The 27333-nt window shown below is 43.5% G+C and overlaps 3 protein-coding genes, 1 long non-coding RNA gene and 1 pseudogene across 10 annotated transcripts in view; 2 read left to right on the top strand and 3 right to left on the bottom strand.

The window, feature by feature from the left end:
• The window catches only part of LOC148135420 (uncharacterized), a 560459-nt pseudogene that overhangs the window by 280759 nt on the left and 252367 nt on the right, over positions 1 to 27333 (top strand). The gene's annotated exons all lie outside the window — the stretch shown is intronic.
• The window catches only part of LOC148135430 (uncharacterized), a 51455-nt gene that overhangs the window by 18505 nt on the left and 5617 nt on the right, over positions 1 to 27333 (bottom strand). For 3 of the 6 annotated variants that reach the window (XR_015755126.1, XR_015755128.1, XR_015755127.1), the window contains exons 1-2: positions 16315 to 16586; positions 8650 to 8731 (exon numbers count right to left, since the gene is read on the bottom strand). This is a non-coding gene — a long non-coding RNA (uncharacterized LOC148135430). Of the gene's footprint in view, positions 1 to 8649; positions 8732 to 14119; positions 14203 to 16314; positions 16587 to 27333 lie in introns of those variants that run through there. The other 3 variants (XR_015755131.1, XR_015755129.1, XR_015755130.1) reach the window with 3 other exon arrangements.
• LOC122544620 (histone H4) lies at positions 16759 to 17070 on the top strand. The gene has a single exon (XM_043683941.2). It carries the CDS (start codon positions 16759 to 16761, stop codon positions 17068 to 17070), a length of 312 nt encoding a protein of 103 aa, XP_043539876.2.
• Positions 18177 to 18934, bottom strand: LOC122544553 (histone H2A-like). Its single transcript, XM_043683868.2, has one exon. It carries the CDS (start codon positions 18918 to 18920, stop codon positions 18531 to 18533), a length of 390 nt encoding a protein of 129 aa, XP_043539803.1. The 5' UTR covers positions 18921 to 18934; the 3' UTR covers positions 18177 to 18530.
• On the bottom strand, positions 19922 to 20364 carry LOC122544595 (histone H2B 1.2-like). The gene has a single exon (XM_043683914.2). The coding sequence runs from the start codon at positions 20329 to 20331 to the stop codon at positions 19951 to 19953; it is 381 nt and encodes a 126-aa protein (XP_043539849.1). The 5' UTR covers positions 20332 to 20364; the 3' UTR covers positions 19922 to 19950.

The raw sequence follows: 27333 nt of genomic DNA, 5'->3' as shown, positions 1-27333 counted from the left end.
TTTATGCAAATGGATGCTGGCTGATCAGGATGAAAATTGTGAGCTGGTTGTTTCTGATCGGTGCAGACTCTAAAGTTTCAAAGGGCCTGATTCTGTGCTGTCAGCCTCTCACTCTCTGACAAAGGAGCTGTGGGTAGAAATCATTTTGAATGGAACATTTCTGTTACTTGCAATGGTATTGGAACTGCAAGGTGCTTAGACTTTGTAATATGTGTCAGGATGGTGAAAGTCAGAAAGAGAGAGAGAGAGACAGACAGAGAGTCTGTGTATTGGGGAGGGGTGGGGGGCAATGTTTGGTTACGTACCTACACAGTAATCATTCTATGTCAGGCTTTGACAGAGAATGTGCATTTGGAATTCATATTATTTGATTGCTGTGTTCATATACATGACAAAAGATTAATTCTGTCACTCTCAATTCCTGAGAGCTGTAATGTTCCCTTCAATATAAATTTGAACTCCATATCGAGAGTTATAGAGATGTACAGCATGGAAACAGACCCTTCGGTCCAACCCATCCATGCCGATCAGATATCCCAACCCAGTCTAGTCCCACCTACCAGCACCCGGCCCATATCCCTCCATATACCCATCCAAATGCCTCTTAAATATTGCAATTGTACTAGCCTCCAGCACTTCCTCTGGCTGCTCATTCCATACCCGTATCATGCTCGGTGTGAAAAAGTTGCCCCTGAGGTCTCTTTTATATCTTTCCCCTCTCACCCTAAACCTATGACCTCCAGTTCTGGATTCCCCGACCTCAGAGAGAAGACTTTGCCTATTTACCCTATCCATGCCCATCAGAATTTTGTAAACCTCTGTAAGGTCACCCCTCAGCCTCCGATGCTCCAGGGAAAACAGCCCCAGCCTGTTCAGCCTCTCCCTATAGCTCAAATCCTCCAACTCTGGCAACATCCTTGTAGATCTATTCTGAACCCTTTCAAGTTTCACAACATTGTTCTGATAGGAAGGAGACCAGAATTGCATGCACTATTCCAACAATGGCCTAACCAATGTCCTGTACAGCAGCAAAATGACGCCCCAACTCCTGTACTCAATACTCTGACCAATAAAAGAAAGCATACCAAATGCTGCCTTCAATATTCTATCTACCTGCGACTCCACTTTCAAGGAGTTATGAACCTCCACTCCAGAGTCTCTTTGTTCAGCAACACTCCCTAGGACCTTACCATTAAGTGTATAAGTCCTGCTAAGGGTTGCTTTCCTAAAATGCAGTACCTCGCACTTATCTGAATTAAACTCCATCTGCCACTTCTCAGCCCATTGGCCTATCTGGTCAAGATCCTATTGTAATCTGACAGTGAAGATCCACTTCACTGTCCACTACATCTCAAATTTTGGTGTCAGCTGGAAACGTACTAACTGTACCTCTTATGCTCGCATCCAAATCATTTATGTAAATGACAAAAAGTAGGGGACCCAGCACCGATCCTTGCGGCACTCCACTGGTCACAGGACTCCAGTCTGAAAAACAACTCTCCACCACCACCCTCTGTCTTCTACCTTGGAGCCACAGTTCTGTATCCAAATGGCTAGTTATTCCTGAATTCCATGAGATCTAACCTTGATAATCATTCTCCCATGGGGAACCTTGTCAAACGCCTTACTGAAGTCCATATAGATCACATCTAAAGCTCTGCCATCATCAATCCTCTTTGCTACTTCCTCAAAAAACTCAATCAAGTTTGTGAGACATGATTTCCCACGCACAAAGCCATGTTGACTATCCCTAATCAGTCCTTGCCTTTCCAAATACATATACATCCTGTCCCTCAGGATTCCCTCCAACATGCCCACCACCGAGGTCAGGCTCACTACTCCATAGTTCTCTGGCTTGTCCTTACCACCCTTCTTAAACAGTGGCACCATGCTAGCCAACCTCCAGTCTTCCGGCACCTCACCTGTGACTATCACTTATACAAATATATCAGCAAAAGGCCCAGCAATCACTTCTCTAGCTTCTCATAGGGTTCTGGGTACACCTGATCAGGTCCTGGGGATTTATCCACCTTCAAGCATTTCAAGACATCCAGCACTTCCTCCTCTGTAATCTGAACATTTTGCAAGATGTCATCATCTATTTCCCTACAGTCTATATCTTCCATATCCTTTTCCACATTAAATACTGATGCAAAATACTCATTTAGTATCTCCCCCATTTTCTGCAGCTCCACACAAAGGCCTCCTTGCTGATTTTTGAGGAGCCATATGCTCTCCCTAGTAACCCTTTTATCCTTAACGTATTTGTAAAAACCCTTTGGATTCTCCTTAATTCTATTTGCCAAAGCTATCTCATGTCCTCGTTTTGCCCTCCTGATTTCCCTCTAAAGTATATTCCTACTTCCTTAAGGATTCACTCGATTTATCCTGTCTATACCTTTACATATGCTTCCTTCTTTTTCTTAACCAAACCCTCAATTTCTTTAGTCATCCAGCATTCCCTATACCTACCAGCCTTTCCTTTCACCCTAGTAGGAATATACTTTTTCTGGATTCTCGTATTCTCATTTCTGAAGGCTTCCCATTTCCCAGCCATCCCTTCACCTGCGAATATCTGCCCCCAATCAGTTTTCGAAAGTTCTTGCCTAATACCATCAAAACTGGCCTTTCTCCAATTTAGAACTTCAACTTTTAGATCTGGTCGATCCTTTTCCATCACTATTTTAAATCAAATAGAATTATGGTCGCTGGCCCCAATGTGCTCCTCCACTGACACTGCAGTCACCTGCCCAGTCTTATTTCCCAAGAGTAGGTCAAGTTTTGCACCTTCGAGGAGAAAGTGAGGACTGCAGATGCTAGAGATCAGAGCTGAAAATGTGTTGCTGGAAAAGCGCAGCAGGTCAGGCAGCATCCAAGGAGCAGGAGAATCGACGTTTCGGGCATAAGCCCTTCTTCAGGATTCCTGAAGAAGGGCTTATGCCCGAAACGTCGATTCTCCTGCTCTTGGATGCTGCCTGACCTGCTGCACTTTTCAGCAACACGTTTTCAGCAAGTTTTGTACCTTCTCTAGTAGGTACATCCACATACTAAATCAGAAAATTGTCTTGTACACACTTCACAACTTCCTCCCCATTTAAACCCTTAACGCTATGGCAGTCCCAGTCTATGTTTGGAAAGTTAAAAACCCCTACCATAACCACCCTATCATTCTTACAGATAGCTGAGATCTCCTTTCAAGTTTGTTTCTCAATTTCCCTCTGACTATTTGCGGGTCTATAATACAATCCCAATACGGTAATCATCCCTTTCTTATTTCTCAGTTCCACCCAAATAAGTTCCCTGGGTGTATTTCCAGGAATATCCTCCCTCAGCACAGTTTATCAGAAATGCCACTCCCCCTCCTCTCTTGCCTCCCTTTCTATCCTCTCTGTATCAGCATTTATATCCTGAAACATTAAACTGCAAACCTGCCCATCCCTGAGCCATGTTTCTGTAATTGCTATGATATCCCAATCCCAGGTTCTTAACCATGCCCTGAGTTCATTTGCCTTCCCTGTTAGGACCTTTGCATTGAAATAAATGCAGTTTAATTTATTAGTCCTACCTTGTCCCTGCCTGCCCTGACTGTTTGACTCATTTCTGTTCTCAACTCTACCAGCCTCAGATTGAGCTCTTTCTTCACAATCTCCCTGTGTCCCATCTTACTAGTGTATATCCTCCCGAGAAGCTCCAGCAAATCTCCCTGCCTGTATATTAGTACCCTTCCAATTTAGGTGAAATCCGTCCTTCTTGTACAGGTCACTTCTACCCCAAAAGAGATTAAAATGATCCAAAAATGTGAACCCTTCTCCCATACACCAGCTCCTCAGCCATGCATTCATCTGCTCTATCCTCCAATTCCTGCCCTCACTAGTTCATAGCACTGGGAGTAATCCAGATATTATTACTCTCGAGGACCTCCTTTTTAAAATTCCTGCCTAACTCTCTGTAATCTCCCTTCAGCCTGCTGGACACACTTTCCTCATTCCTGAAGAAGGGCTTATGCCCGAAACGTCGATTCTCCTGTTCCCTGGATGCTGCCTGACCTGCTGCGCTGTTCCAGCAACACATTTTCAGCTTTTGGTTGGAGCATTGAGTACAAAAGTCAGGATGTCATATTGCAGCTTTATAAGACTTTGTTTAGGTCATACTTAGAGTATTGTGACAAAAGATTAATTCTGTCCTTCTCAGTTAGTGATAGCTGAAATGTTTCCTTCAATATCTGTACTCACTATCTACTTCACATATGGTTGCTCAAACATAGTCTATTTGTTCACCTCTGTTGTAACATGAAAAGTATCCTTACTAAAGTTGAGAACCCATGAGGACAGCCTCAAATTGGGTTCCTGTCACACTACACACACACTCACTCACTCAGACACATACGGACACACTCATGCAGACCCTCTCTCATCCACACACTTCCCCTCATACGTGCACACACACGCACACCCCACACTACACCCATCACACTCATAACACACTTTATCAAACATGCACACACAAACACACACATTCACATATGTACTCTCACTCACATGCTCTCTCACTCACTCACTTGTCTCTGGGGTGGATTTGCATTTGCAGAATTATATTTGCAGATACATTCTATTTTGCTCAAAAAGAGCACAATCTGCAGGCAGTCAGTCCATGTAATGTTTTATATATTCCTACTTTGGCAATAGAACCAGTCTGACTCAAGCCTGGGACACCGACAGACTCTAACCTTGCACCTTTAATAATTGTCTGAGCTGAGATGTCACCCTTTTTTAAATAAAACCTGAAGTCATCTTGAGAATGCGACTTGAAAGAAGTTCTGGGATGTATATATTAATGGACTGAAACCTGCAACCCATTCTAAAAGATGAAGACTTAACAATCCCAAATCGTTCAATATATCATTTCAGTTGCATGACATTGTAATCTTTTGCTATAAATTCTGTGTCTCATGATCCTGTTTCACAGCTACCTGATGAAGGAGCAGCGCTCTGAAAGCTAGTACTTCCAAATTAACCTGCTGGACTATAATCTGGTGTTGCATGATTGTCGCCACATTACAGGAAGAACATGGAGGATTTAGAGAGCGTGCAGAAGAGGTTTGCCAGAATGTTGTCTAGAGGGTACGAGCTATAAAGAGAAGCTAGAAAAACCCGGGTATATTACTTCTGAGCACCAGAGACTGAGGGCAGACTTAATAGAAGTCTATAAAATTTTGAGAAGAGTTGTAGCTCAGGTTGAGGTTTTGGACCTATTTTTTCTCACTGAGCTGGAAGTTCCATTTTCAGATTTCTTGTCACCATATTAGGTAACATTATCAATGAGCCTCCGGATGAAGTACTGGTGGTATGGCCCGCTTTCAATTTATGTGTCCACACATTGGACAAACAGGCAGAAAACTAGCCATAAAAAGACATAAGACATAGGAGTGGAAGTAAGGCCATTCGGCCCATCGGGTCCACTCCGCCATTCATTCATGGCTGATGGGCATTTCAACTCCACTTACCCGCATTCTCCCCGTAGCCCTTAATTCTTTGTGACATCAAGAATTTATCAATCTCTGCCTTGAAGACATTTAGCGTCCCGGCCTCCACTGCACTCTGCGGCAATGAATTCCACACACTCTGGCTGAAGAAATGTCTCCGCATTTCTGTTCTGAATTTACTCCCTCTAATTCTAAGGCTGTGTCCACGGGTCCTAGTCTCCTCGCCTAACGGAAACAATTTCCTAGCGTCTACCCTTTCCAAGCCATGTATTATCTTGTAAGTTTCTATTAGATCTCCCCTTAATCTTCTAAACTCCAATGAATACAATCCCAGGATCCTCAGCCATTCCTCGTATGTTAGACCTACCATTCCAGGGATCATCCGTGTGAATCTCCGCTGGACAGGCTCCAGTGCCAGTAAGTCCTTCCTGAGGTTTGGGGACCAAAACTGGACACAGTACTCCAAATGGGGCCTAACCAGAGCTTTATAAAGTCTCAGTAGCACAACGGTGCTTTTATATTCCAACCCTCTTGAGATAAATGACAACATTGCATTCGCTTTCTTAATCACGGACTCAACCTGCATGTTTACCTTTACAGAATCCTCGACTAGCACTCCCAGAATTTTCTCACCATTTAGAAAGTAGTCCATGCTTGTATTCTTTTTTCCAAAGTGCAAGACCTCGCATTTGCTCACATTGAATTCCATCAGCCATTTCCTGGACCACTCTCCCAAACTGTCTAGATCCTTCTGCAGCCTCCTCACTTCCTCAGTACTACTTGCCTGTCCACCTAACTTCGTATCATCAGCAAACTTCGCTAGAATGCCCCCAGTCCCTTCATCTAGATCATTAATATATAACGTGAACAGCTGCGGCCCCAACACTGAACCCTGCGGGACACCTCTTGTCACCGGCTGCCATTCCAAAAAGGAACCTTTTATCCCAACTCTCTGCCTTCTGTCAGACAGCCAATCCTCAATTCATATCAGTAGCTCACCTCGAACACCATGGGCCCTCACCTTGCTCAGCTGCCTCCCGTGTGACACCTTATCAAAGGCCTTTTGGAAGTCTAGATAGACCACATCCACTGGGTTTCCCTGGTCTAAACTACTTGTCACCTCTTCAAAGAATTCCAACAGGTTTGTCAGGCACGACCTCCCCTTACTAAATCCACGTTGACTTATTCTAATCCGACTCTGCTCTTCCAAGAATCTAGAAACCTCATCCTTAATGATGGATTCTAGAATTTTACCAACAACCGAGGTTAGGCTAATTGGCCTATAATTTTCCATCTTTTGTCTTGATCTTTTCTTAAACAAGGGGGTTACAACAGCGATCTTCCAATCATCCGTGACTTTCCCTGACTCCAGTGACTTTTGAAAGATCTCAACCAACGCCTCCGCTATTTCCTCAGCCACCTCCCTCAAAACTCTAGGATGTAGCCCATCGGGGCCAGGAGATTTTTCAATTTTAAGATCTTTTAGCTTTTCTAGCACTTTCTTTTTTGTAATGGCAACCATACTCAACTCAGCCCCCTGACTCCCTTTAATAGTTGGGATATTACTCATGTCTTTCACTGTGAAGACTGACACAAAGTACTTATTAAGTTCTCCAGCTATATCCTTATCTCCCATCACTAGGCTTCCAGCATCAGTTTGAAGTGGCCCAATATCTACTTTTGCCTGTCGTTTGTTTCTTATATATTGAAAGAAACTTTTACTATCATTTCTAATATTACTGGCTAGCCTACCTTCATATTTGATCCTCTCCTCCCTTATTTCTCTCTTTGTTATCCCCTGTTTGTTTTTGTAGCCTTCCCAATCTTCTGATTTCCCAGTGCTCTTGGCCACTTTATAGGATCTCTCTTTTTCTTTAATACATTTCCAGACTTCCTTTGTCAGCCATGGCTGGTTAATCCCTCCCCGGATAATCTTTCTTTTGGGGATGAACCTCTGTACAGTGTCCTCAATTATACCCACAAACTCCTGCCATTTTTGCTCTACTGTCTTCCCCGCTAGGCTCTGCTTCCAGTCTAGTTTCGTAGGTTCCTCTCTCGTGCCCTCATAATTACCTTTATTTAACTGTAACACCATTACATCCGATTTTGCCTTAGGTAACATTATCAATAAGCCTCCAGATGAAGCACTGGTGGTATGGCCCGCTTTCTATTTATGTGTCCACACATTGGACAAACAGGCAGAAAACTAGCCATAAAAAGACATGACTCACTCACACTCGTATCCTTACATACAGATGAGGAAGGACACCACTTCAACTGGGACAACACATCCATCCTAGGAAAGGCCAAACAGAGAGACACATGAGAATTCCCTGAAGCATGGTATTCCAATCGGAACTCCTTCAAAAAGCACATTGGCTTCGATCCAATTTACCACCCCCAGAGAAAATGAACAGGAAGTGACATCACCACAGGAAGTGCCATCACAAACCAAGGAAACCTAAACACATAAATAGGAAGCGAGCCATACCAGCAGTGCTTCATCTGGAGGCTCACTGATGATATTACCTCTGTATGGCAATGAAACATCTGAAAACAACCTTCCAGTTCAGCCAGCAAACCTATATCCAGAAGTCTATAAAATTGAGATGCATGGTTAAGGTTGATGGTTCGAACCTTTTTCCAAGAGCTGAAGTGCCTAAAACTAAGAGGCATGCATATAAGGTGAAAGTTCAAGGGAGACCTAAGGTGCAGTTTCTTTTAACGTAAAGAGTGTTGGAGTGGAACGCACTGCCAGGGGTGGTGATGGAGGCAGATACAATAAAGGTATTGAAGGGACTTAAAAAATAAGCCAATTAACATGCAAGAAATGGTGGGATATGAACCAAGGACAGGCAGAAGGGATTAATTTCATTTGGCATCAAGTTCGGCACAAAACCGTGGGTTGAAGGACCCATTCCTGTGCTGTACTGGTCCAGTTCAGATTTAATGCAATATATATTTCAGATGAGGATTCATTCAAATTGATTGGAACTGGGTCGCAAGCATTGATAATATAGATAAAAAATATAAACTTCTATTTGCTTGATGGTGTTTTACTCTTGTTTTGAACATATCTCTCTGGGACCGGAGCTCAATGTAAGTCTGACTCAATCCACTCTGTGACTGTGGAAAGGATGTTCTTCGCTCTGACAGCAGTAACATACCTGCTGTTTGTTCGAAGCAGCTGGTCACATTTGGCTCTGTACCGAGGGAATATTACATTATCTTGGTCCTTTGAGTACTTGCCTGGAGGAAGACAGAAGAGATACCTCCTGTAAATCAACATCAGCTATGATTGGCAACATCAATGTAACATTCAGTTAATGATCATTAGGATATTTTGTTTAAAGCCAGCAATTTCAACAGAACCACAGGTCTGATTCCACTCCTGCTCTGAGCTGCTCCTTGTCCATTTTTTCTTAAAATTCTAACACCAATTGAGTGAGATTCAGAAACTAAACAACACCCATACAGCTCCATGAATGGGGCCATCTGATACAAGTGAGTATGTGGATATGTGAGTTTAGTTATTGATCTATACCTGTCAGTTCCTGCTTGGTGAATGTGTGGGTGCAGCTATCAAACTGTAACTTTCGGTATATGGTAAATATATTTACGTATTCACACAGCATTAACTGGTCTGGTCTCATTGATAACTAGAGAATCATAAAAATAATACAGCATCGGGGAGGGGGGGCCATTCAGGCCACCTTTTCCATGCCAACGCCAACACACCCAGGTGCCCTTTCTCATCCCACCATCCTGCCACAGCCCGTAACTTTGCTGTTTACAATACTTGAGGTGCAATTCCAGGGAATTTTTGTTTAAAAAAATATAAGATCTCTGCCTGCACCACCAAATCAGGCAGCAAATTCCAGATACCCACCACTCTCTACATTATAAAAAAACATTTTTCCTCATATCATCTAAGCCTACATCCACTTAGCTTGAATTTGTGATCCCTGGTTTTTGAACTCTCTGTCAAAGTAAACAGGTTCCTCCTGTCTAATGTCTCCCTCTCACGAGCTAGTTAAAAGTCACACAACATCGTTATGATTCAACAGGTTTATATGGCAAGTTTTCAGAGCACTGCTCCTTCATATTTAGTACTGTAGACCCACCCCACCTGTACCCGTGTGGGACATGTTCCAGGACCTGCAGCGGAAACACAAAAACGCAGATAAGGTGCAAAACCATTAATTTAAATAGGAAATTTGCCTTCCCGGCAGCCTGCTGGTCCCTCGTTCTGGAATATTTCCTTTTATACACTTGGACCACGGTAAACCGCAATAACCGGACCTGTGAAACATGGGTCACCCTGTATTCCTTAATTGTGGCACCTTTGTTACAAGGAATACAACCACAACCTCTCCAATCTCTCCTGATAGCTACAATTCTGGCAACATTCTAGTAAATCTCCTCTGCACTCTCTCCACAGCAATTACGTCCTTCCTGTAATGTGGTGACCCGACTGCACACAATACTCCTGTTGTAGCCACCAGTGCCTCATACAGTTTCATTGTTATTTCCCTATTTTTGTATTCACCCCTCTGTCAATGAGGGAGAGCATTCCATGTGCCTTCTTTACAATCCCATCTATCTTTAGGGACCTGTTCATCTACACACTCACTTCACCTGCCCCTCTCAGTATATTCCCATTTATTGTCGATTTCCATTTATTGTCTGACTTCCCAAAATGTGTTCCCTCATACTTATCAGAGCTGAACTCCATCTGTCACTTTCCTGCCCACTCCACCAAACCATTTGTATAGTTTTGGAGCTTACAGCTATCCTCCACATAATCCACTACACGGCCAATTTTTGTGTTGTCTGCAAATTTCACAAATTTGCCCACCATATTCAACTCCAAATCATTAATGGATAAAACAAACAGCTCAGGTCCCAACACTGAGCCATGCAGAGCTCCACTTCAATTAGCTTTCCATTCACAATGGCCACCATTGACCATTATAGAACATAGAAGATTGAAGAATACAGCACAGTACAGGCCCTTTGGCCCTCGATGTTGCGCCGATCCAAGCCCACCTAACCTATATTAACCCACTATCCTCCATATACCTATCCAATGCCCGCTTAAATGCCCATAAAGAGGGAGAGTCCACCACTGCTACTGGCAGGGCATTCCATGAACTTACGACTCGCTGAGTGAAGAACCTACCCCTAACTTCAGTCCTATATCTACCCCCACTTAATTTAAAGCTATGCCCCCTTGTAATACCCGACTCCATACGTGGGAAAAGGTTCACACTGTCAACCCTATCTAACCCCCTAATCATCTTGTACACATCATCTTTCTTTCCTGTGACTAGCCAATTTTGGATCCAATTCAACACATTACCCTGTAACCCATGGGCTTTTACTTCTTCAACTAGTCTGCTGTGATGCTGCTGCTCCTTTAACAAGCTTGTAAACGACACAGGCTCCGAAACGTCAAAGTTGATGGGTTTGAAGGCCATTTTGATTAGAACTAACATGTAATGCCTCAGACAAAAGGCTCCCACATTTTTAAAAATAACACTTGTTCAATGAAAGGAGAGTGTCCCAGTTTCCCAGCTCAGGTTATCTCTGGTTTGATTTGGTCTTTAGCCGACTGGCTATTGACTGAAAGCAGTCAGGCAATTGAAAAAGCTGCTGAACCGAAAGAAGCAGATCCATGATAGTACTCTCTCTCTGACATCTCTGCTGTAAAACCCTGTGTTTGATTTTACCTTTGTACCAAGGGGTATTTATGGGGATTGTATGAAATGTTGGGAACACCATCATTAAGTTGGTATCATCTGTTGGGTTTTCAGATTTTAAAATTATTTAGTATTCTGTTCTCTTTTGTTTGTGTATCATTCGGTAAATTTGTAAATCAAACTGTTTTCTTTAAAACTACTAGTTTGACCAGCTGCATCCCTCCTGGAATATCTTTGTTACACCCACTTAAAACAACTAGCAAAGTTAGGGTCCTGGTTACTTTCGTGAAATATTTGGAGGGGGTCTGGCCTTTTCCAATATAGATTGGGAACTGTTTGCAGAACTTATTCTGTAGTTCTGATTTGGGATTCGGGTTGTTGGTCTCAAAGGCAGTGAAGGATAGGTATTAGCGTCTTTTGTTCCGAGTATTGAATTCAATTGGTTTAAACAGCACTTGGAGAAAGTGAGGACTGCAGATTCTGGAGATCAGAGATGCAAGTGTGGTACTGGAAAAGCACAGCAGGCCAGGCAGCATCTGAGGAGTAGGAGAATCAATGTTTTGGCCATCAGCCCTTCATCAGGAAACAGTGTTTGGGATAGCAACGGCTCTTTGAATCATCAAGTATTTTCTGGGGGTGGAAGAAGTAACTTCAGATTTTTGAAAAAAGTGCTTAATGCCAAGCTGCTGGAATTAGCAGACAAGCTGGAGCTTGACCTGCCTCCACCCACGAGGAAAAGAGCGATAATTACAGTAATTGCTCAACACTTAAATTTGCCGGAAATGCCATCATAATCTTTAGAGAAGGCTAACATTCAATTGATAATGAAACAATTTGAGCTAGATGCAAAAGTCAAGGAAAGGGCAACAGAAACAAAACGGTTTGAATTATGATTAAAAGCAGAAAAGGGAGAAGAGAGAGATAAGGAGCGAGAGGAAAGGAAGAAAGAAGGAGTTTGAACTTCGGAAATTGGCACTTAGACAGGAGTTCAAAAATTCACTTCCAGAAGTAATGAGAACTCACGTGTAAGAGCAGAGAGTTAAAACATCAAGACTGGCATCAGAAATGGCTGCTGATTGAGTTGATCAATAAATCAAAATTGGGCTGCCAAAATCAATTTCAATCCACGAGGGATAATAATTGTGGATAAGAGAAATTCTCACATGGAAAGGAAAAAGTAGATCTCGGTGAAGATCATAAGGATAATTTACCACAGGGTGAAAAGGAAACCCTTGAAGGGGAAAGAGAAGTGAAAAAGCTCCGGTGTTTTCAATAAAGTAGGCCACATGGGATCAGTATTAGCAGGTTAGGAAAGGCACTGAGAAGCCAGATGTAGGAAAACAGGATAAGCCAGTGAATTTTGTTGGAGTGGTAACAGAGAGCACTGTGGAGACTAGAAAGCTGCACCAGAATGTACAAGCTGGTCGGAGGTTGTTTATGGAGGAAGTGCCAGATCTTCTTAAACCATACACCGTGAAGGTAAAGTTTACTCGCATAGGCCAGGAGCAACAGGTGAAGAGGTAACAATATTAAGAGATACAACGATCCTCTCAATCTGTGATGCTAAAAGATGAGGATATATGTATCTCTGAAGGACTATTGCCAGAAAAGGTACGAGTAATGGGAATTCACATTGAAATAAGAAATGCTGGAGTTGTAAGAAGTGAGGTTAGAGTGTCCCGTGAAGAGGGGAGAAGTCATAGTAGGAGTAATGGACAACTGAACAATTGCTGGATACATATCTGTGTGGTAGCGAGGTCACAGAGTCACCAGTTGAAACAGGAAAGATCAAAGAGTACAGATAAGGAAGTTGAAGGGAAATGAGCAGCGACCCTGTTTGATCAGATAGTTGAGACAAACCAGGAATAGATAGATAACAAAACAGACATCTTTAGCTAAGGTAAATTAACTGAGTTCCAGCAAAAAGATGAAAATTTAAAGCAATTCTATCAAAAGGCATACACAAAACAAATCCAAATGTGTCCGTGATTGTTATTATCTTAAAAATGATGTCTTAATGAGGAAATGGAGAATATCACATTCAGGCAGATGAGAAATGGGCAGAATTTTATCAAGTCCTATTGCCAGTGGGTTATAGTAAGGACATGCTGCGAGTAGCGCATGAACTACCTGCATAGATTGTCTGTTTGAAATTCACATTATTTAATTGTCATCTCTTTATGTGACTGTTCCTTGGATGCTGCCTGAACTGCTGTTCTTTTCCAGCACCACTCTAATCTCGACAGATAAACTCCATGTAAATATACTTCATCCCGGTTGGAGAGTTTGAGCTGTTGGCAGAGGCTGAATAGGCTGGAACTGTTTTCCCTGGACAGTGACCTTATAAAAGTTTATAAAATCATAAGACACATGGAGAAGTGGTGGAGCCTGGTAAAACTACAACATTTAAAAGGCATCTGAGAAAGCCTTAAAACTTGTCCTTAAATACTTAGACTAAATGTAATATTGAATTATAGAACACAAGAAAATAAACAGGACAAGCAGGGAGGCATCAAGCCACAAAAGGGGGAACCTAGGATGTACAGAAGATTTAAAAAAAAATCTGTTCTCACCAAGTGATAACAGGATGCTCTAAAGCAATTAAGAACATATGCCTTAACATCAATGAATCTGTGTAAAAAGGACACAGACTGATAACATTGACAGATGTTAACTTGTGAAATTAATGACAGTGTTTGAACGTGATCTTGGAAACTCGGTGTCATCTCAGAAGCATGTAATAAACGGTCAGGTCCTATCAATTATAATGAATACTTATTATGTGTGTGTGTGTGTGTGTGTGTGTGAGAGAGAGAGACAGAGATGAATGTTTTGAATTTATTTGCATTTTGGGACTTTATGGTGATTTTGAGTAGCCATCGCTGATTTTGAAATGCAAACTCTGAAATGTAATATTGATGAAGCTTTAACTTACATGGTGTTCTTACACTCCATGACTGCCCCACTGTCAATTCTAATTCGTCAGATCTTCTGTCTTCTTTGAATTTGAATTACAACCTTGAAATAAAAGCATGTTTAATTTGAAACTAATGAATTGTTTAAAATGTAACCTTTCAGCCTCAGGTACAGAATGACTTTGTGTTTAAGATAAAAAGCAGGAGTCTGCTCCGAGCTTAAAAATTATTCTAAACCGATCATTGGAGAGATTCTGACACAATCTGTCAGGAAGTTATTTTATGGTCAAAGCTTGCCCTCCTCACTAAGATGCTATTTTGTAAAACAATGCAAGCTGTGCAAGGTTACGTTATGTTATGACCTCTCCCACATAGTTTGGACTGATACCTCTTTATGACAGTGACTTACCTCACCAACAGGCGCCTGACTCAGCTGGATCTGTTTTTTCCACCTGATGGATGGCTAAGGGCCTACAGGAGTGATCAGCTAAGTGCACACAGACCTGTTAATTAACTTCTCTTCCTTACAAATTATTGCCTTTCCACTGTCTGTCTAATTAAGGACATGCAGTTTTTTTGTAAAAAGGAAGCCTATTTGAGACAGAAGAGTGGAGTAGCCTGCAAGGGCTCTTAAAGGAAGAGCTGATATCCTACTTTTAAAGGTTTTAGGTGTCAATGTTACGTTCTAACAGTGCTATTGGTAGATAAAGGGGAAAGCTAACATTGAACTAAACTGTTTGTAAGAGGTTTTTATTCCAGACTGCCAAAGAGTACGATCTCAAGGACGAACCAAGAGAGGCTGATAGGTCTGAGTCCACAAGGGATTCCCTGGGCCATCTTAAATCTATACTTTAACAATATGAATAGGAAGGGTTTCGAGAGAGATGGGCAAAGTGCTGGAAAATGGGACCAGATTAGGTTACGATATCTGATCGGCATGGACAAGTTGGACCGAAGGGTCTGTTTGCATGCTCTCTGTCTCTATGACTCGACGACTCTTCAGTCACTCTTGCCCTGTCAGTGAGCACAGTTTCCTTCCATCTCTGTACTTCACTGATGGTTGTTGAAACGATGCAACAATGTGGCCTATTTGTCTATCTTCATTGTAACTTTGAAAATTCTGTTAATAACTGCAGATTTTAATGGTATTCCTGAATGAGGATTCAGTTTACCGTCAACACTGGTGTGTAAACGTCAATGGGCTACATACCCTCTGTTTGTTAGAGGCAGCTGGTCACTCTTTGCTTTGAACTGAGGAAGTATTACAGTGTCTTAGTCCCTCAGGTGTTTTTCTGGAGGAAGACACAGGGACACTACTTGTAAATCAACATGAGGCTAGTCTGGCAATATTGAATTGTCGCATTAATTGCATATTAATTAGAATGCGTGTGTTTTTCTTATTTAAAGCCTACAACTTAACCAGAACCACTGATCTGATTCCATTGTTACTCTGAGCTGCTCCTTGTCTGGGGATTGTGTTTGTTTTCCATGTGATTCGATACCAGTTGATTTGGAGATGTTGGTGTTGGAGTGGGGTGCAGAAAGTTACACATCAAGTGCTTCCAAAAAAAAAACTGTTGGACTAAAACCTGGTGTTGTGCGATTTTTAACTTGATATCAGTTGAGTGAGATCCAGAAACTGAGCAACAACTGCCTAGCACCATGAATGGGAATATTCAACCACCAGGATGCTTACAGAGCTCAATATCCAACTCCCCAACTAACTGTTGGAAAGAGGAAAAACAGCGCTATTTGATTAGATTACTTACAGTGTGGAAACATGCCCTTCGGCCCAACAAGTCCACACCGACCCTCCGACGAGCAACCCACCCAGACCCATTACCCCATCACCTAAAGCGGGAATTGAACCCGGGTCTTTGGCGCTGTGAGGCAGCAGTGCTAACCACTGTACCATCATTTTTTTTTTACCAGGACCCCCGTGTATGTCCTTTTACAAGAGTATCACATTCCTACAGTTGGTCCACACAACATCAGAAAGAGCGGGAAACAGAATGAAATTAAAACTGGGTTCAGAGGATTGCAAACCACAAGAATGTCCCACAGCAGCTTCTTCCCGCTCTGCCTCCCTCAGCAGGCCACACACAGCCCGAGAAAGGCCTCTCTCTTCCCCCCAGCCCGCTCACTCCAAGTTCCGGGACCAGTTCCTGCTCCGCTCGGCCTCTTACAAACAGCCCCCGGTTCTCCCTGAACTCACCCCGAATCACTCCCGGTCTCGGAGCCCCCTCTGTGTCCCAGGCTCCCCATCCCGATGTGCTGCTGGAAGGAGCCTGCTGTTCCCTCGCTTCCCTGGGCGCTGATCTCTCCATTGCGGTCTGTTTCAAACAAACCTCTTGCACTCACTGAGTAAATGCCCCTCAATGGCAGCCCTGGGGGAGGGCCTCACGCATGCGCTCATCTACTCAAGAACAGTCAGCTTTGGGGAGAAAAGGTTCAGTCCCAGATACAGTTGGGGCTGGAGTGAGCTGGAGGCGGAGCTGGATGATCAAAGCCATTTCCCTGCTCTGTCTGTCACTCAGTTTCCTCTCCGGACCCGCCTGTCTGTGTCAGCCCTTTCTCAGTCAGGTCGGGCCGGCTGTATAAAAAAGGAAGGGGAGGCAGCTCGGCTCTCATTCGGCAGGGATTGGAGTGAAGAAGCGTGATGTCTGGAAGAGGCAAAGGAGGCAAAGGCCTGGGAAAAGGCGGAGCGAAGCGGCACCGCAAAGTGCTCCGTGATAACATCCAGGGCATCACCAAACCAGCCATCCGGCGCCTGGCTCGCCGTGGCGGGGTCAAGCGCATCTCGGGCTTGATCTACGAGGAGACCCGCGGGGTGCTGAAGGTTTTCCTGGAGAATGTGATCAGGGATGCGGTCACCTACACTGAGCACGCCAAGCGCAAGACGGTCACCGCCATGGATGTGGTGTACGCTCTGAAACGCCAGGGCCGCACTCTCTATGGATTCGGCGGCTGAGAATAAAGCGACCCTTTTCCAGTGAACCCAAAGGCTCTTTTCAGAGCCACCCAAACCCTCCGATAGAGAGCGGAGACCTGAGGACGGGGAAGGCAGTACACAATGATGGGATTATTACTGTAGCCGGTTATTTCGCGTTTATCGCGACTTTTAAAATTATTTCGCTTCCAAAAATGTACTAATACCGTGTTCTGAGGTACGGCAGAGAGCATCGTAACTTGTAATTGTAAATGTAGCAGCAGCATTTGGCCATTCTGTCCATCCAGCTTGTTCTGCCATTTCTGGCTGATATTTCTCAAACTTCCGCACCCTTCGATCCTCTTTTTTCGTGAATACCTGTCCATCAATGTGTACTTGGCTGTCCATGCCATGAATAATAATTTGATTTTATTTATTGTGGAACCCAGACATTAACGTTACATATTACAGTATTTATATTTCCCAAGCATAACACTGGGAGCCTGCGGATGTGTTATGGGGCGCGTTCAGGCAGCGATTACAAATTTCAATCGGCGGTTTTTCGATTAATTCACGGCGGGTACAGGTTCGGTTGCTCATCCAGAGAGACCAGGAAGCGATGGGGGACATTAATACTGTATTTCGATCGGAGGTTAGTTTAAAAACAAAAACGGAAGGCAGCAGTAGTGAATTTGCAACTAATGAGCTTTTCATTCAGGGATTGCAGAAATATAGTAATTGGAAGGGTGATTTTCACATCAAATTTTGGTATTGGGTTAGATATTTCTGGAAAAAACCCATCTCCTCATTGACTCCCTTTGCGATAGCATGGCTTTTGGTGAGGTGGAGGCAGGAGGGAAAGGGAAAAAATGGCGCCAAGAGATCAACAGCTTATTTTCAAATTTGAAAATGCCAGCCATCACGTATAAAAGAGCAGGAGGTTATACAGAGGAGAATGCATGTACACATTGATTGGTTTTTCGATGACGAAACTAAACTTCACACAATCTCACTTTACCGCATTCCCTCCTTTTACGGCTGAAAAATGACTGACTGCTGTTGAACACGCTCTCTCCAGAGGTTAACGAAAATAAGAGTGGGTATGAACCGAGCAGACAATAAATTGCAGAGGTGCATGCTGCAGAAACAGTGGGAGGATTCAGTTTATTGATGCAGTTAAAGGAAATGTGAAGCCAAACTCGATCGGGAACATCCGTGACATTATTCTAAACTCATAGAACATTGATCACGCAGGAAGTGACCGTGTACTGACAAATAATGTAGTTCCAAACACTCTTACAATCGTATTCAATGATATAATCTTCCTCTGCTCCCACATACAGTAAAATGGAAATAGAAATTTAGCGATGGCAGGTACAACAGCCAGGGCTCTACATAGTAAAAGTAAAGTAATTCACCCCGACAGAGTTCAGCTCCTTTCGCAGATGCTGTGAGTGGCTCTTAAAAGAGCCTTTGGCTTGTCAGATTCAAGAATACTTTCTTCACTTTTTAGCAGATCCAGCAGCGGTAGTTTTCTTGGGCAGCAGCACGGCCTGGATATTAGGCAGCACCCCGCCCTGAGCGATGGTCACCCCTCCCAGCAGCTTGTTGAGCTCCTCGTCGTTGCGCACGGCCAGCTGCAGGTGCCTGGGAATGATGCGGGTCTTCTTGTTGTCCCGGGCCGCGTTGCCGGCCAGCTCCAGGATTTCAGCCGTCAGATACTCCAGCACCGCAGCCAGATAGACCGGCGCTCCGGCACCCACACGCTCAGCATAGTTACCCTTTCTCAGGAGCCTGTGAACACGGCCCACCGGGAACTGCAGGCCAGCCCGGGACGACCGAGACTTCGCCTTGGAGCGAGCTTTCCCACCGCCCTTTCCTCTTCCAGACATAATCACAATCCCACCACCACTTTCAGAGAGAATACTGCACTCCGCCCACATTGCTGTCTCTTATACCTTCGGGAGGAATGGTGGGGCGGCCGTTTCTGATTGGTCAGCATCTCCTAATGTTGTTTCAATTCCCAATCAAATCTGCTTCATTCCCCAATCCGGAGAGGAGGGCGGCGGCACGACAGGCGCCAAATCATCAACTGCTTTCTTTCCAGTTTGAAAAACCCTCCAAATTCCAAACAAAGTATGTTTTACCTCAAAAATGAAGTACAAAAAACTGAGGAAGTTCAAAAAAACATTAATATACATGATAATTTACTTTTAGTTTACAAATGTGTACTTCACACGGTCTTACTCTCCCACATTTGCCACATTTCTGGTCTTGATAGTGGTTATTTTCTAAACGTTGAGAAGCTGAAACAAAACAGGCCGAACACTGCAATCGGCAACGTCTTTTCTTTGTACATTTTAATACCATCCAGATATGCTCATAAACCAGCACACAACATTCTTCCGGCTCAGCATCGAGCGCGAACGCGTTTTTAAGACGATATTTTAAAGCTGTCCTTCATCGCTTTCGATCAGATTCAGCAAAAGCTCCACGTTTCAGCCCGGTAGCTGTGTTGGTGTTCCTTCGGTTCGCTTTGAAAGTCTCTCAGGAAGTTTTATTTTGCATTGCGAAAAATCGGATCAAACCCGCGTATTGGAAATGTAAAGTAAATCAGAAAGTAAAATGCATTAATCGTGGGACGGAAAGACGTGGGCATTTGTCTGCCAGGGGTGAACAAGCAAGATGCAAAATGAATCACTGGCGCCTGATCTGCTCTCCACCACACTCCCGAATAATTTGCAAAGCACTTATTAACACAAAAAAATGTAGCACAAGAAGTTAAAATGCCTTATCAAGAATCATATGTAAACTAAAACAAACATCCCTTAAAGAAATGGTTCAGCTGTCTCAGGGAAATTGTGGGTGGCTCTTAGAAGAGCCTTTGGGTTGTGGATGTGTGTTTCAGTGCAATGCGGTCCTTCACTTGGAGCTGGTGTACTTGGTCACCGCCTTTGTACCCTCCGACACGGCGTGCTTGGCCAGCTCCCCGGGCAGCAGCAGCCGCACGGCGGTCTGGATCTCCCGGGAGCTGATGGTGCTGCGCTTGTTGTAATGGGCCAGGCGGGAAGCCTCCCCCGCGATGCGCTCGAAAATATCGCTGACGAACGAGTTCATGATGCTCATGGCCTTGGAGGAGATGCCGGTGTCGGGGTGAACCTGCTTCATCACTTTGTAGATGTATATGGCGTAACTTTCTTTCCTGGACCGCCTTCTCTTCTTGCCGCCCTTCGCTGGCGCCTTCTTGATGATTTTCTTCGCGCCCTTCTTGGAGGCTTGCTGTGCTTTCTTCTCATCAGCCATAGCGCCACTCACTCTCAGACACAGAATAAGGGAAAGCGGGCTCGGACCTCGCTCTTCATAGACTGACGACGTCATCAATGCTAATGAGGGATGGGGAAAGCCTGGTTTCTGATTGGGTAGTTTACACAGAATCATTCCCCAACATTGAGTCTCTCTGATTGGTTAGTGTGGGATCCAATGTGGACCTGTCAGAATCTGCAACGAAATGTGAAGTGGATGGTGATTCTGTTCCTGTCAGTCTGACTGAGGGAGATTTGTTTTGTGTCTGTGACACAGAAAGTGACTGTAGTATTGGCTCGGTTTCCTTTTGCTCGTTGTTGTGATGATGTGTTTCTAGCTCCGAATGTCTGTTCTGTTCCTCTGTATAGGCTGGAATTAACACAGAACTTGTCACTGTGTGAAAAAAGCTCTCATCCATTCGAAATTGTGATTACATTTGTTGTCAAGTTACACAAACCACTGAAACCTGACTATGAGTGTTTTCTACACTTGGGGTTGATGCAATATATTTCTGATACCTTGACGGATAACTGTGGGCCCAGAGACCTATCGATAACTGTGTGCTTTGCAAGTACCTGCAGTGTAACTGAACCACGTTGCTGCACTTTTCATTTGGACGTCTTGCAGTTTCATGTCGGGATTTATAACATTTCTCAGTCATATGCGAATACCTGTTAACCAGCAACTGTTAGCATGTTATATATATATGTGTCACTTTAACTTTGTATCTGTCCAGTCGAGGCTCTGGTCCTCTGTGTAATAGTCAATTAGTGTTACTTCAAGACAGCTTTTATTCTGTAACCATCAAATACTGATGTATGCGGTAAAACGTTACACTATTTGCCAGCCACTTAGAAATATTCCTCCAATCTGTGCCCCCAGGAGAAATTGAGGATTGCAGATGCTGGGCTTATGCCTAAAACGTCAAGATGAAGGGCTTATGCTTGAAACATCGATTCTCCTGCTCCTCGGATGCTGCCTGACATGCTGTGCTTTTCCAGCACCACACTCTCGACTCCAATCTGTGCCCTTCTGTTTCTGGGGTGTATTTTTGTAAACACTATTTCACAGTCTTAACATGTCAGTACATTACTGGACTGTAACTCAAACCTTCTGAAGTGTACCTTGTTGCTTTACTCTGTCGGTGTCAATTCTGAAAGTACCAGGTACCACTTTGGACAGACTCAGGTAGGGCTCACTATCCTCCACCCTATGAATATCAGCTTCTGCAAATTGAAGCTGAATTTGTATTTATAACTGCAGCATTTTGATAAAGGATAATACTTTGTACATTGCAGATATTGTCAGTAACAATGTCACTGCTGATATTACATTGTTTATGCCAGTTTCGAGCTAATCAATAGTTGCATTATATCTTAACCATTTTTTTTGCTTTGCAAGTGACTCAGTATTTCATTCTGTAACTGCCAGTTTGTTGTTTCTAATCTTGTATTTACTCAGTTTCAGTCAATCACTGGCATGACAGAGAGCAAATATCTCAACATCTCAAAGTTTCTGATGAAATGGATGGTTCATTTTTTTTAACTCCATCCCTGATACGTCAGGGTAACCTATAACTGAATCAACCAGTATATGATCTGTGAGCACACAGTAAGTTACAGATAAAGTGCATGGTGAATGATGCCTCCCAATCCTGACATGCAGATACAGTGTATATGCTGTAGTTATTGATTTCTTTCAATCTTGTGTCACTTTAAATATCTCAAAGCAGAAGACCATAAGAAGCATGAGAATTCTGTGACATTTCTATCTGTCTGTGTGTACTCTGTCATGAGAACAGATCACAAAGGCTTTAGTTATGGTCTTCATCTCATTTTGATGTTTAGTGCCCATAACCAAAAACTCCCTTATGTATCAAAAAAAGATATATGGGTGCATTAGCATGAATTAAGCTGATAACCCAACCCTAACTTCTCTCTGTGGAACAGAAGGCTTCCTGTTCAAAACTGTGTCCCCTACTCTGGATTCTTTCATGAGCAGTGCCATCCTCCCAGCATCAACTCTGTCAACTCCCGTCAGATTTCTTTTTGCTCTAAAGGTCATACAAAACTCCAATGAGAATATACCCAACCATTTCATACTTACGATGAGAGCCTATGTATCAATCTGCAGCTCTAAGCTTCTGCTATGTGAATATGTGAGTACAAGTATCACCCTCTCCCAATAAGATTCTGCTATGTGCATACTTGAATGAAGTTACCACCCTATACCTGTTGGTTTCTACTGTGTGTATATGACAGTTTCTGGTCTGTAAATGTGATAGTTTAAGTAATCGTCCATGTCAGTTTTGGTATTGTTAAAATGTGAACATAGTTATCAATGTCTACCTGCTATCTTCAGCTAAGTGAACATGTGGGGGTACATATTGAAACGTAGCTGTTGCTTTCAGTGACAGGAATGCATGAGTGTAGTTATCAATCTTTCCCTGTCAGTTTCTTCGATGTAAATGTATTGGTGTAGTTGTCCATCTGTACTGATGAAGGGCTTTTAACCAAAACGTCGATTCTCCTGCTCCTTGAATGCTTCCTGACCTGCTGTGCTTTTCCAGCACCACACTACCGACTCTAATCTCAAGCATCTGCAGTCCTCACCTTTGCCTATGCATTTGGACCTGTCAGTTTCTGATCTGTGAATATGGAAATGTAGTTATTGATCTGTCCATCAGTTTCTGTAATTTGAATATGACTGTCTAGTTATCTATCTCTCCCGGTCAGTTTCTGTGATGTGAAGATGACGGTCCAATTATCTATCTGCCCCTGTCAGATTCTGCTCTGTGAATATGAGAGTGTCATTACCAGTCTCTACCTGTCAGTTTGCGCAATGTCAATGTGATTTTAGTTATCAATCTTCCCCATTAGGGTCTAGTTGAATGTAAAACTGTAGTAATCAATATTTACCTGTGAGATTTTGCTCTGGGAATGTGGGTGTGTTATTGAAATGTACTTGTCAGTTTCTGCAATGTGAATGTTTGAGTGCAGATTTCAGTCTGTACCTGACAGTTTCTGCAATGCAAATGTGTTTGTGCAATCATCAGTCTATCCCTGACAGCTTCAACTATATGAATGGATGACTGCATCTGTACCTGAAAGTATCTGTACCTGTCAGTTTGTGCTCTGTGAATAAGTGAGTGTACTTATATATTTGTCTCTGTTTAACATGACACTTGCAGAAACTGCAGGAGCTCTATTTACTTCAAATCTCTGTTGCTCAACATGAATAAGGTTTCATCTATTGCCATCCATGTCAGGGTGGCATGGTGGCACAGATTCAATTCCAGCCTTGGTTCATTATCTGTGTGCAGTTTGCACGTTCTGCCCGTGTCTGCATGGGTTTCCTCTGAGTGCTCTAGTTCCTTTCTATGGTCCAAACATGTGCAGGTTTGCTGGATTAGCCGTGGTACATTGTCTTGTAGTATTAAAGGATTGCGTCAATTATGGTAAACGTGGAGTTATGGGGATAGGGTGGGGTCTACATCTGGGTGGGATCCGCTTTGGAGAGTTGTTGCAGGGAGATGGGCCAAATGACCTCTCTCTGCACTGGAGAAATTCTATGTACTGTAAATGAAAGTGAGACTTTTTCTATCATTGTCTGTCTCAACGGTGTAAAGCACATTGGATAATTTCCACAACTTTTATTCAATGGTATAGTTTATGACTGTAAGTTATGTTCTGCATCTGTATTTTGAATTTATTGTTCACATGATTATAACTAGACCACTTTACGAGAGCTTTCTCATTCTGTGTCCAATAACCTCTGGGTACGGTGGGCGGCATGGTGGCACAGTGGGCGGCATGGTGGCACAGTGGTTAGCACTGCTGCCTCACAGCGCCAGAGACCCGGGTTCAATTCCCGCCTCAGGCGACTGACTGTGTGGAGTTTGCACGTTCTCCCCGTGTCTGCGTGGGTTTCCTCCTGGTGTTCCGGTTTCCTCCCACAGTCCAAAGATGTGCAGGGTCAGGTGAATTGGCCATACTAAATTGCCCATAGTGTTAGGTAAGGGGTAAATGTAGGGGTATGGGTGGGTTTCGCTTCGGCGGGATCGGTGTGGACTTGTTGGGCCGAAGGGCCTGTTTCCACACTGTAATTAAATCTAAATACCTGTCTGAATGTGTATCTTTTCATGTCAATATTTGATTTTCCTCTGGACAGGTATTGGAAAGCGTAGGGGGTGATGGCTGTTCATGCTATGTTCCCCTGAGAATCCAATTTTCTGGTACTGAGACTGGCTCTAATGCAACGAGGGGTACATCGGCTTCCAAGAGATCAATTGTGTGAGGGGATTCTGTAGTCCGAGGTACAGACAGACGTTTCTGTGGCCAGCAGCGATAAAGCAGAATGGTGTGTTAGTTCCCTGGTGCCAGGATCAAGAATGTCTTAGAGAGTGTGCAGAATGTTCTCACGAGGGAAAAGGGGACAGTAAGAGGTCATTGTCCACAATGGAACCAATGATATAGGAAGGGAAAATGTTGAGATTCTGAAGGGAGATTACAGAGAGTTAGGCAGAAATTTAAAAAGGAGTTTACTCCCTGTGCTACAAGCTAATGAGGGCAGGAATAGGAGGATAGAGCAGATGAATGCATGGCTGAGGAGCTGGTGTATGGGGAATGATTCACATTTTTGGATCACTGGAATGTCTTTTGGGGTAGAAGCGACCTGTACAAGAAGGACGGATTGCACCTAAATTGGAAGGGGACTAATATACTGGCAGGGAAATTTCCTCGAGCCGCTCAGGAGGATTTAAACTAGTAAGGTGGAGGGGTGGGGGGGGGGGGGGGGGGGGGGGGGGGGCGGGGGTGGGGGGGGGTGGAATGGGGGTGGGAACCACGGAAGTAATGAGGAAAGAGATCAGTCTGAGACTGGTACAGTTGAGAACAAAAGCGAGTCAAACAGTCAGGGCAAGCAGGGACAAGGTTGGACTAATGAATTAAAGTGTATTTACTTCAAAGCAAGGGGCCTAACAGGGAAGGCAGATGAACACAGGGCATGGTTAGGAACATGGGACTGGGATATCATAGCAATTACAGAAACATGGCTCAGGGATGGGCAGGACCAGCAGCTTAATGTTCCACGATACAAATGCTACAGGGAGGTAGAAAGGGAGGCAAGAGAGGAGGGGGAGTGGCATTTATGATAAGGGATAGCATTACAGCTGTGCTGAGGGAGGATATTCCTGGAAATACATCCAGAGAACTTATTTGGGTGGAACTGAGAAATAAGAGAGGGATAATCACCTTATTGGGATTGTATTATAGACCCCCTCACAGGCAGAGAGAAATGGAGAAAGAAACTTGTATGGAGATCTCAGCTATCTGTTAGAATAATAGGGTGGTTATGATAGGAGATTTTAACTTTCCAAACATAGACTGGTCTGCCATAGTATTAAGGCTTTAGATGGATAGCAATTTGTTAAGTGCGTACAAGAAAATCTTCTGATTCAGTATGTGGATGTACCTACTAGAGAAGGTGAAAAACTTGACCTACTCTTTGGAAATAAGGCAGGGCAGGTGACTGAGGTGAGTGGGGGAGCACTTTGCGGCCAGCGACCATAATTCTGTTAGATTTAAAATAATGATGGAAAAGGATCGACCAGATCTAAAAGTTGAAGTTCTAAATTGGAGAAAGGCCAATTTTGACAGTATTAGACAAGAACTTTCGAAAGCTGATTGGAGGCAGGTAAAGGGATGGCTGGAAAATGGGAAGCCTTCAGAAATGAGATAACAAGAATCCAGAGAAAGTATATCCCTGTCAGGGTGAAAGGAAAGGCTGGAAGGTACAGTGAATGCTGGATGACTAAAGAAATTGAGGGTTTGGTTAAGAAAAAGAAGGAAGCATATGTCAGGAAGCAGAGGACAGATTAAGTGAATCCTGAGAAGAGTATAAAGGAAGTAAGAGTATACTTAAGAGGAAAAGGTTTAAAAGAGACATAAGGGACAACTTTTTCACACAGAGGGTGGTACAGGTATGGAATGAGCTGCCACAGGAAATGGAGGCTGGTACAATTGCAACATTTAAGAGGCGTTTGGAAGGGTATATGAATAGGAAGGGTTTGGAGGGATATGAGCCGGGTGCTGGCAGATGGGACTAGATTGGGTTGGGATATCTGGTCGGCATGGACAGGTTGGAGCAAAGGGTCTGTTTCCATGCTGTACACCTCTATGATTCTATGAGACATAGGGGCAGTTTTATTCTTAAACAAAGAGAGTGGTAGCAGTGGAACGCACTGCCAGGGGTGGAGATGGAGGCAGATACAATAGGACTTTTAGGTATCAAATGAATATGTAAGAAATGGAGGGTTATGGACCAAGGCCAGGCAGAAGAGATTACTTGCATTTTGGCGGCATGTTCGGCACAACATCGTGGGTTGAAGGACCCTTTCCTGTCCTGCACTGTTCGATGTTCAGATTATAATGCAGTGTATATTTTGGATGAGGATTAATTCAAGTTGATTGAAACTGGGTAGGATGCATTTAGAATATAGATTAAAAAATATAAACTTCTATTTCCTTGTTGGTGTTTGACTCTTGTTTTGAACATATCTCTCTGGGAATGGAGCTCAATGTAAGTCTGACTCAATCCACTCTGTGACTGTGGAAAGGATGTTCTTCGCTCTGACAGCAGTAACATACTGCTGTTTGTTCGAAGCAGCTGGTCACACCTGGCTCTGTACCATGGGAATATTACATTATCTTGCTCCTTTGAGTACTTGCCTGGAGGAAGACAGAAGAGATACCTCCTGTAAATCAACATCAGCTGTGATTTGCAACATCAATGTAACATTCAGTTCCTCATCATTAAGGTTTTTTTATTTAAAGCCAGCAATTTAAACAGAACCATGGGTCTGATTCCACTCCTGTCCTGAGCTCTTACTTGTCCATTTTTTCTTAAAATTCTAAGCCCAAAGGAATGAGAACCAGAAACTAAACAACACCCATACAGCTCCACAAATGGGGCCTACCCGATGCAAATGGGTATGTGGATATG

The sequence above is a fragment of the Chiloscyllium plagiosum genome, unplaced genomic scaffold (assembly GCF_037043375.1).
Source record: "Chiloscyllium plagiosum isolate Xiang-an unplaced genomic scaffold, Cpla_swu_hap1 HiC_scaffold_49, whole genome shotgun sequence".
In the NCBI taxonomy this organism is placed as follows: domain Eukaryota; kingdom Metazoa; phylum Chordata; class Chondrichthyes; order Orectolobiformes; family Hemiscylliidae; genus Chiloscyllium; species Chiloscyllium plagiosum.
This window is presented reverse-complemented; position numbering and strand designations above follow the sequence as displayed.

Coding starts and splice junctions, on each gene's coding strand:
- LOC122544620 (XM_043683941.2), top strand. CDS start 16,759: ATGTCTGGAAGAGGCAAAGGAGGCAAAGGCCTGGGAAAAGGCGGAGCG.
- LOC122544553 (XM_043683868.2), bottom strand. CDS start 18,920: ATGTCTGGAAGAGGAAAGGGCGGTGGGAAAGCTCGCTCCAAGGCGAAG.
- LOC122544595 (XM_043683914.2), bottom strand. CDS start 20,331: ATGGCTGATGAGAAGAAAGCACAGCAAGCCTCCAAGAAGGGCGCGAAG.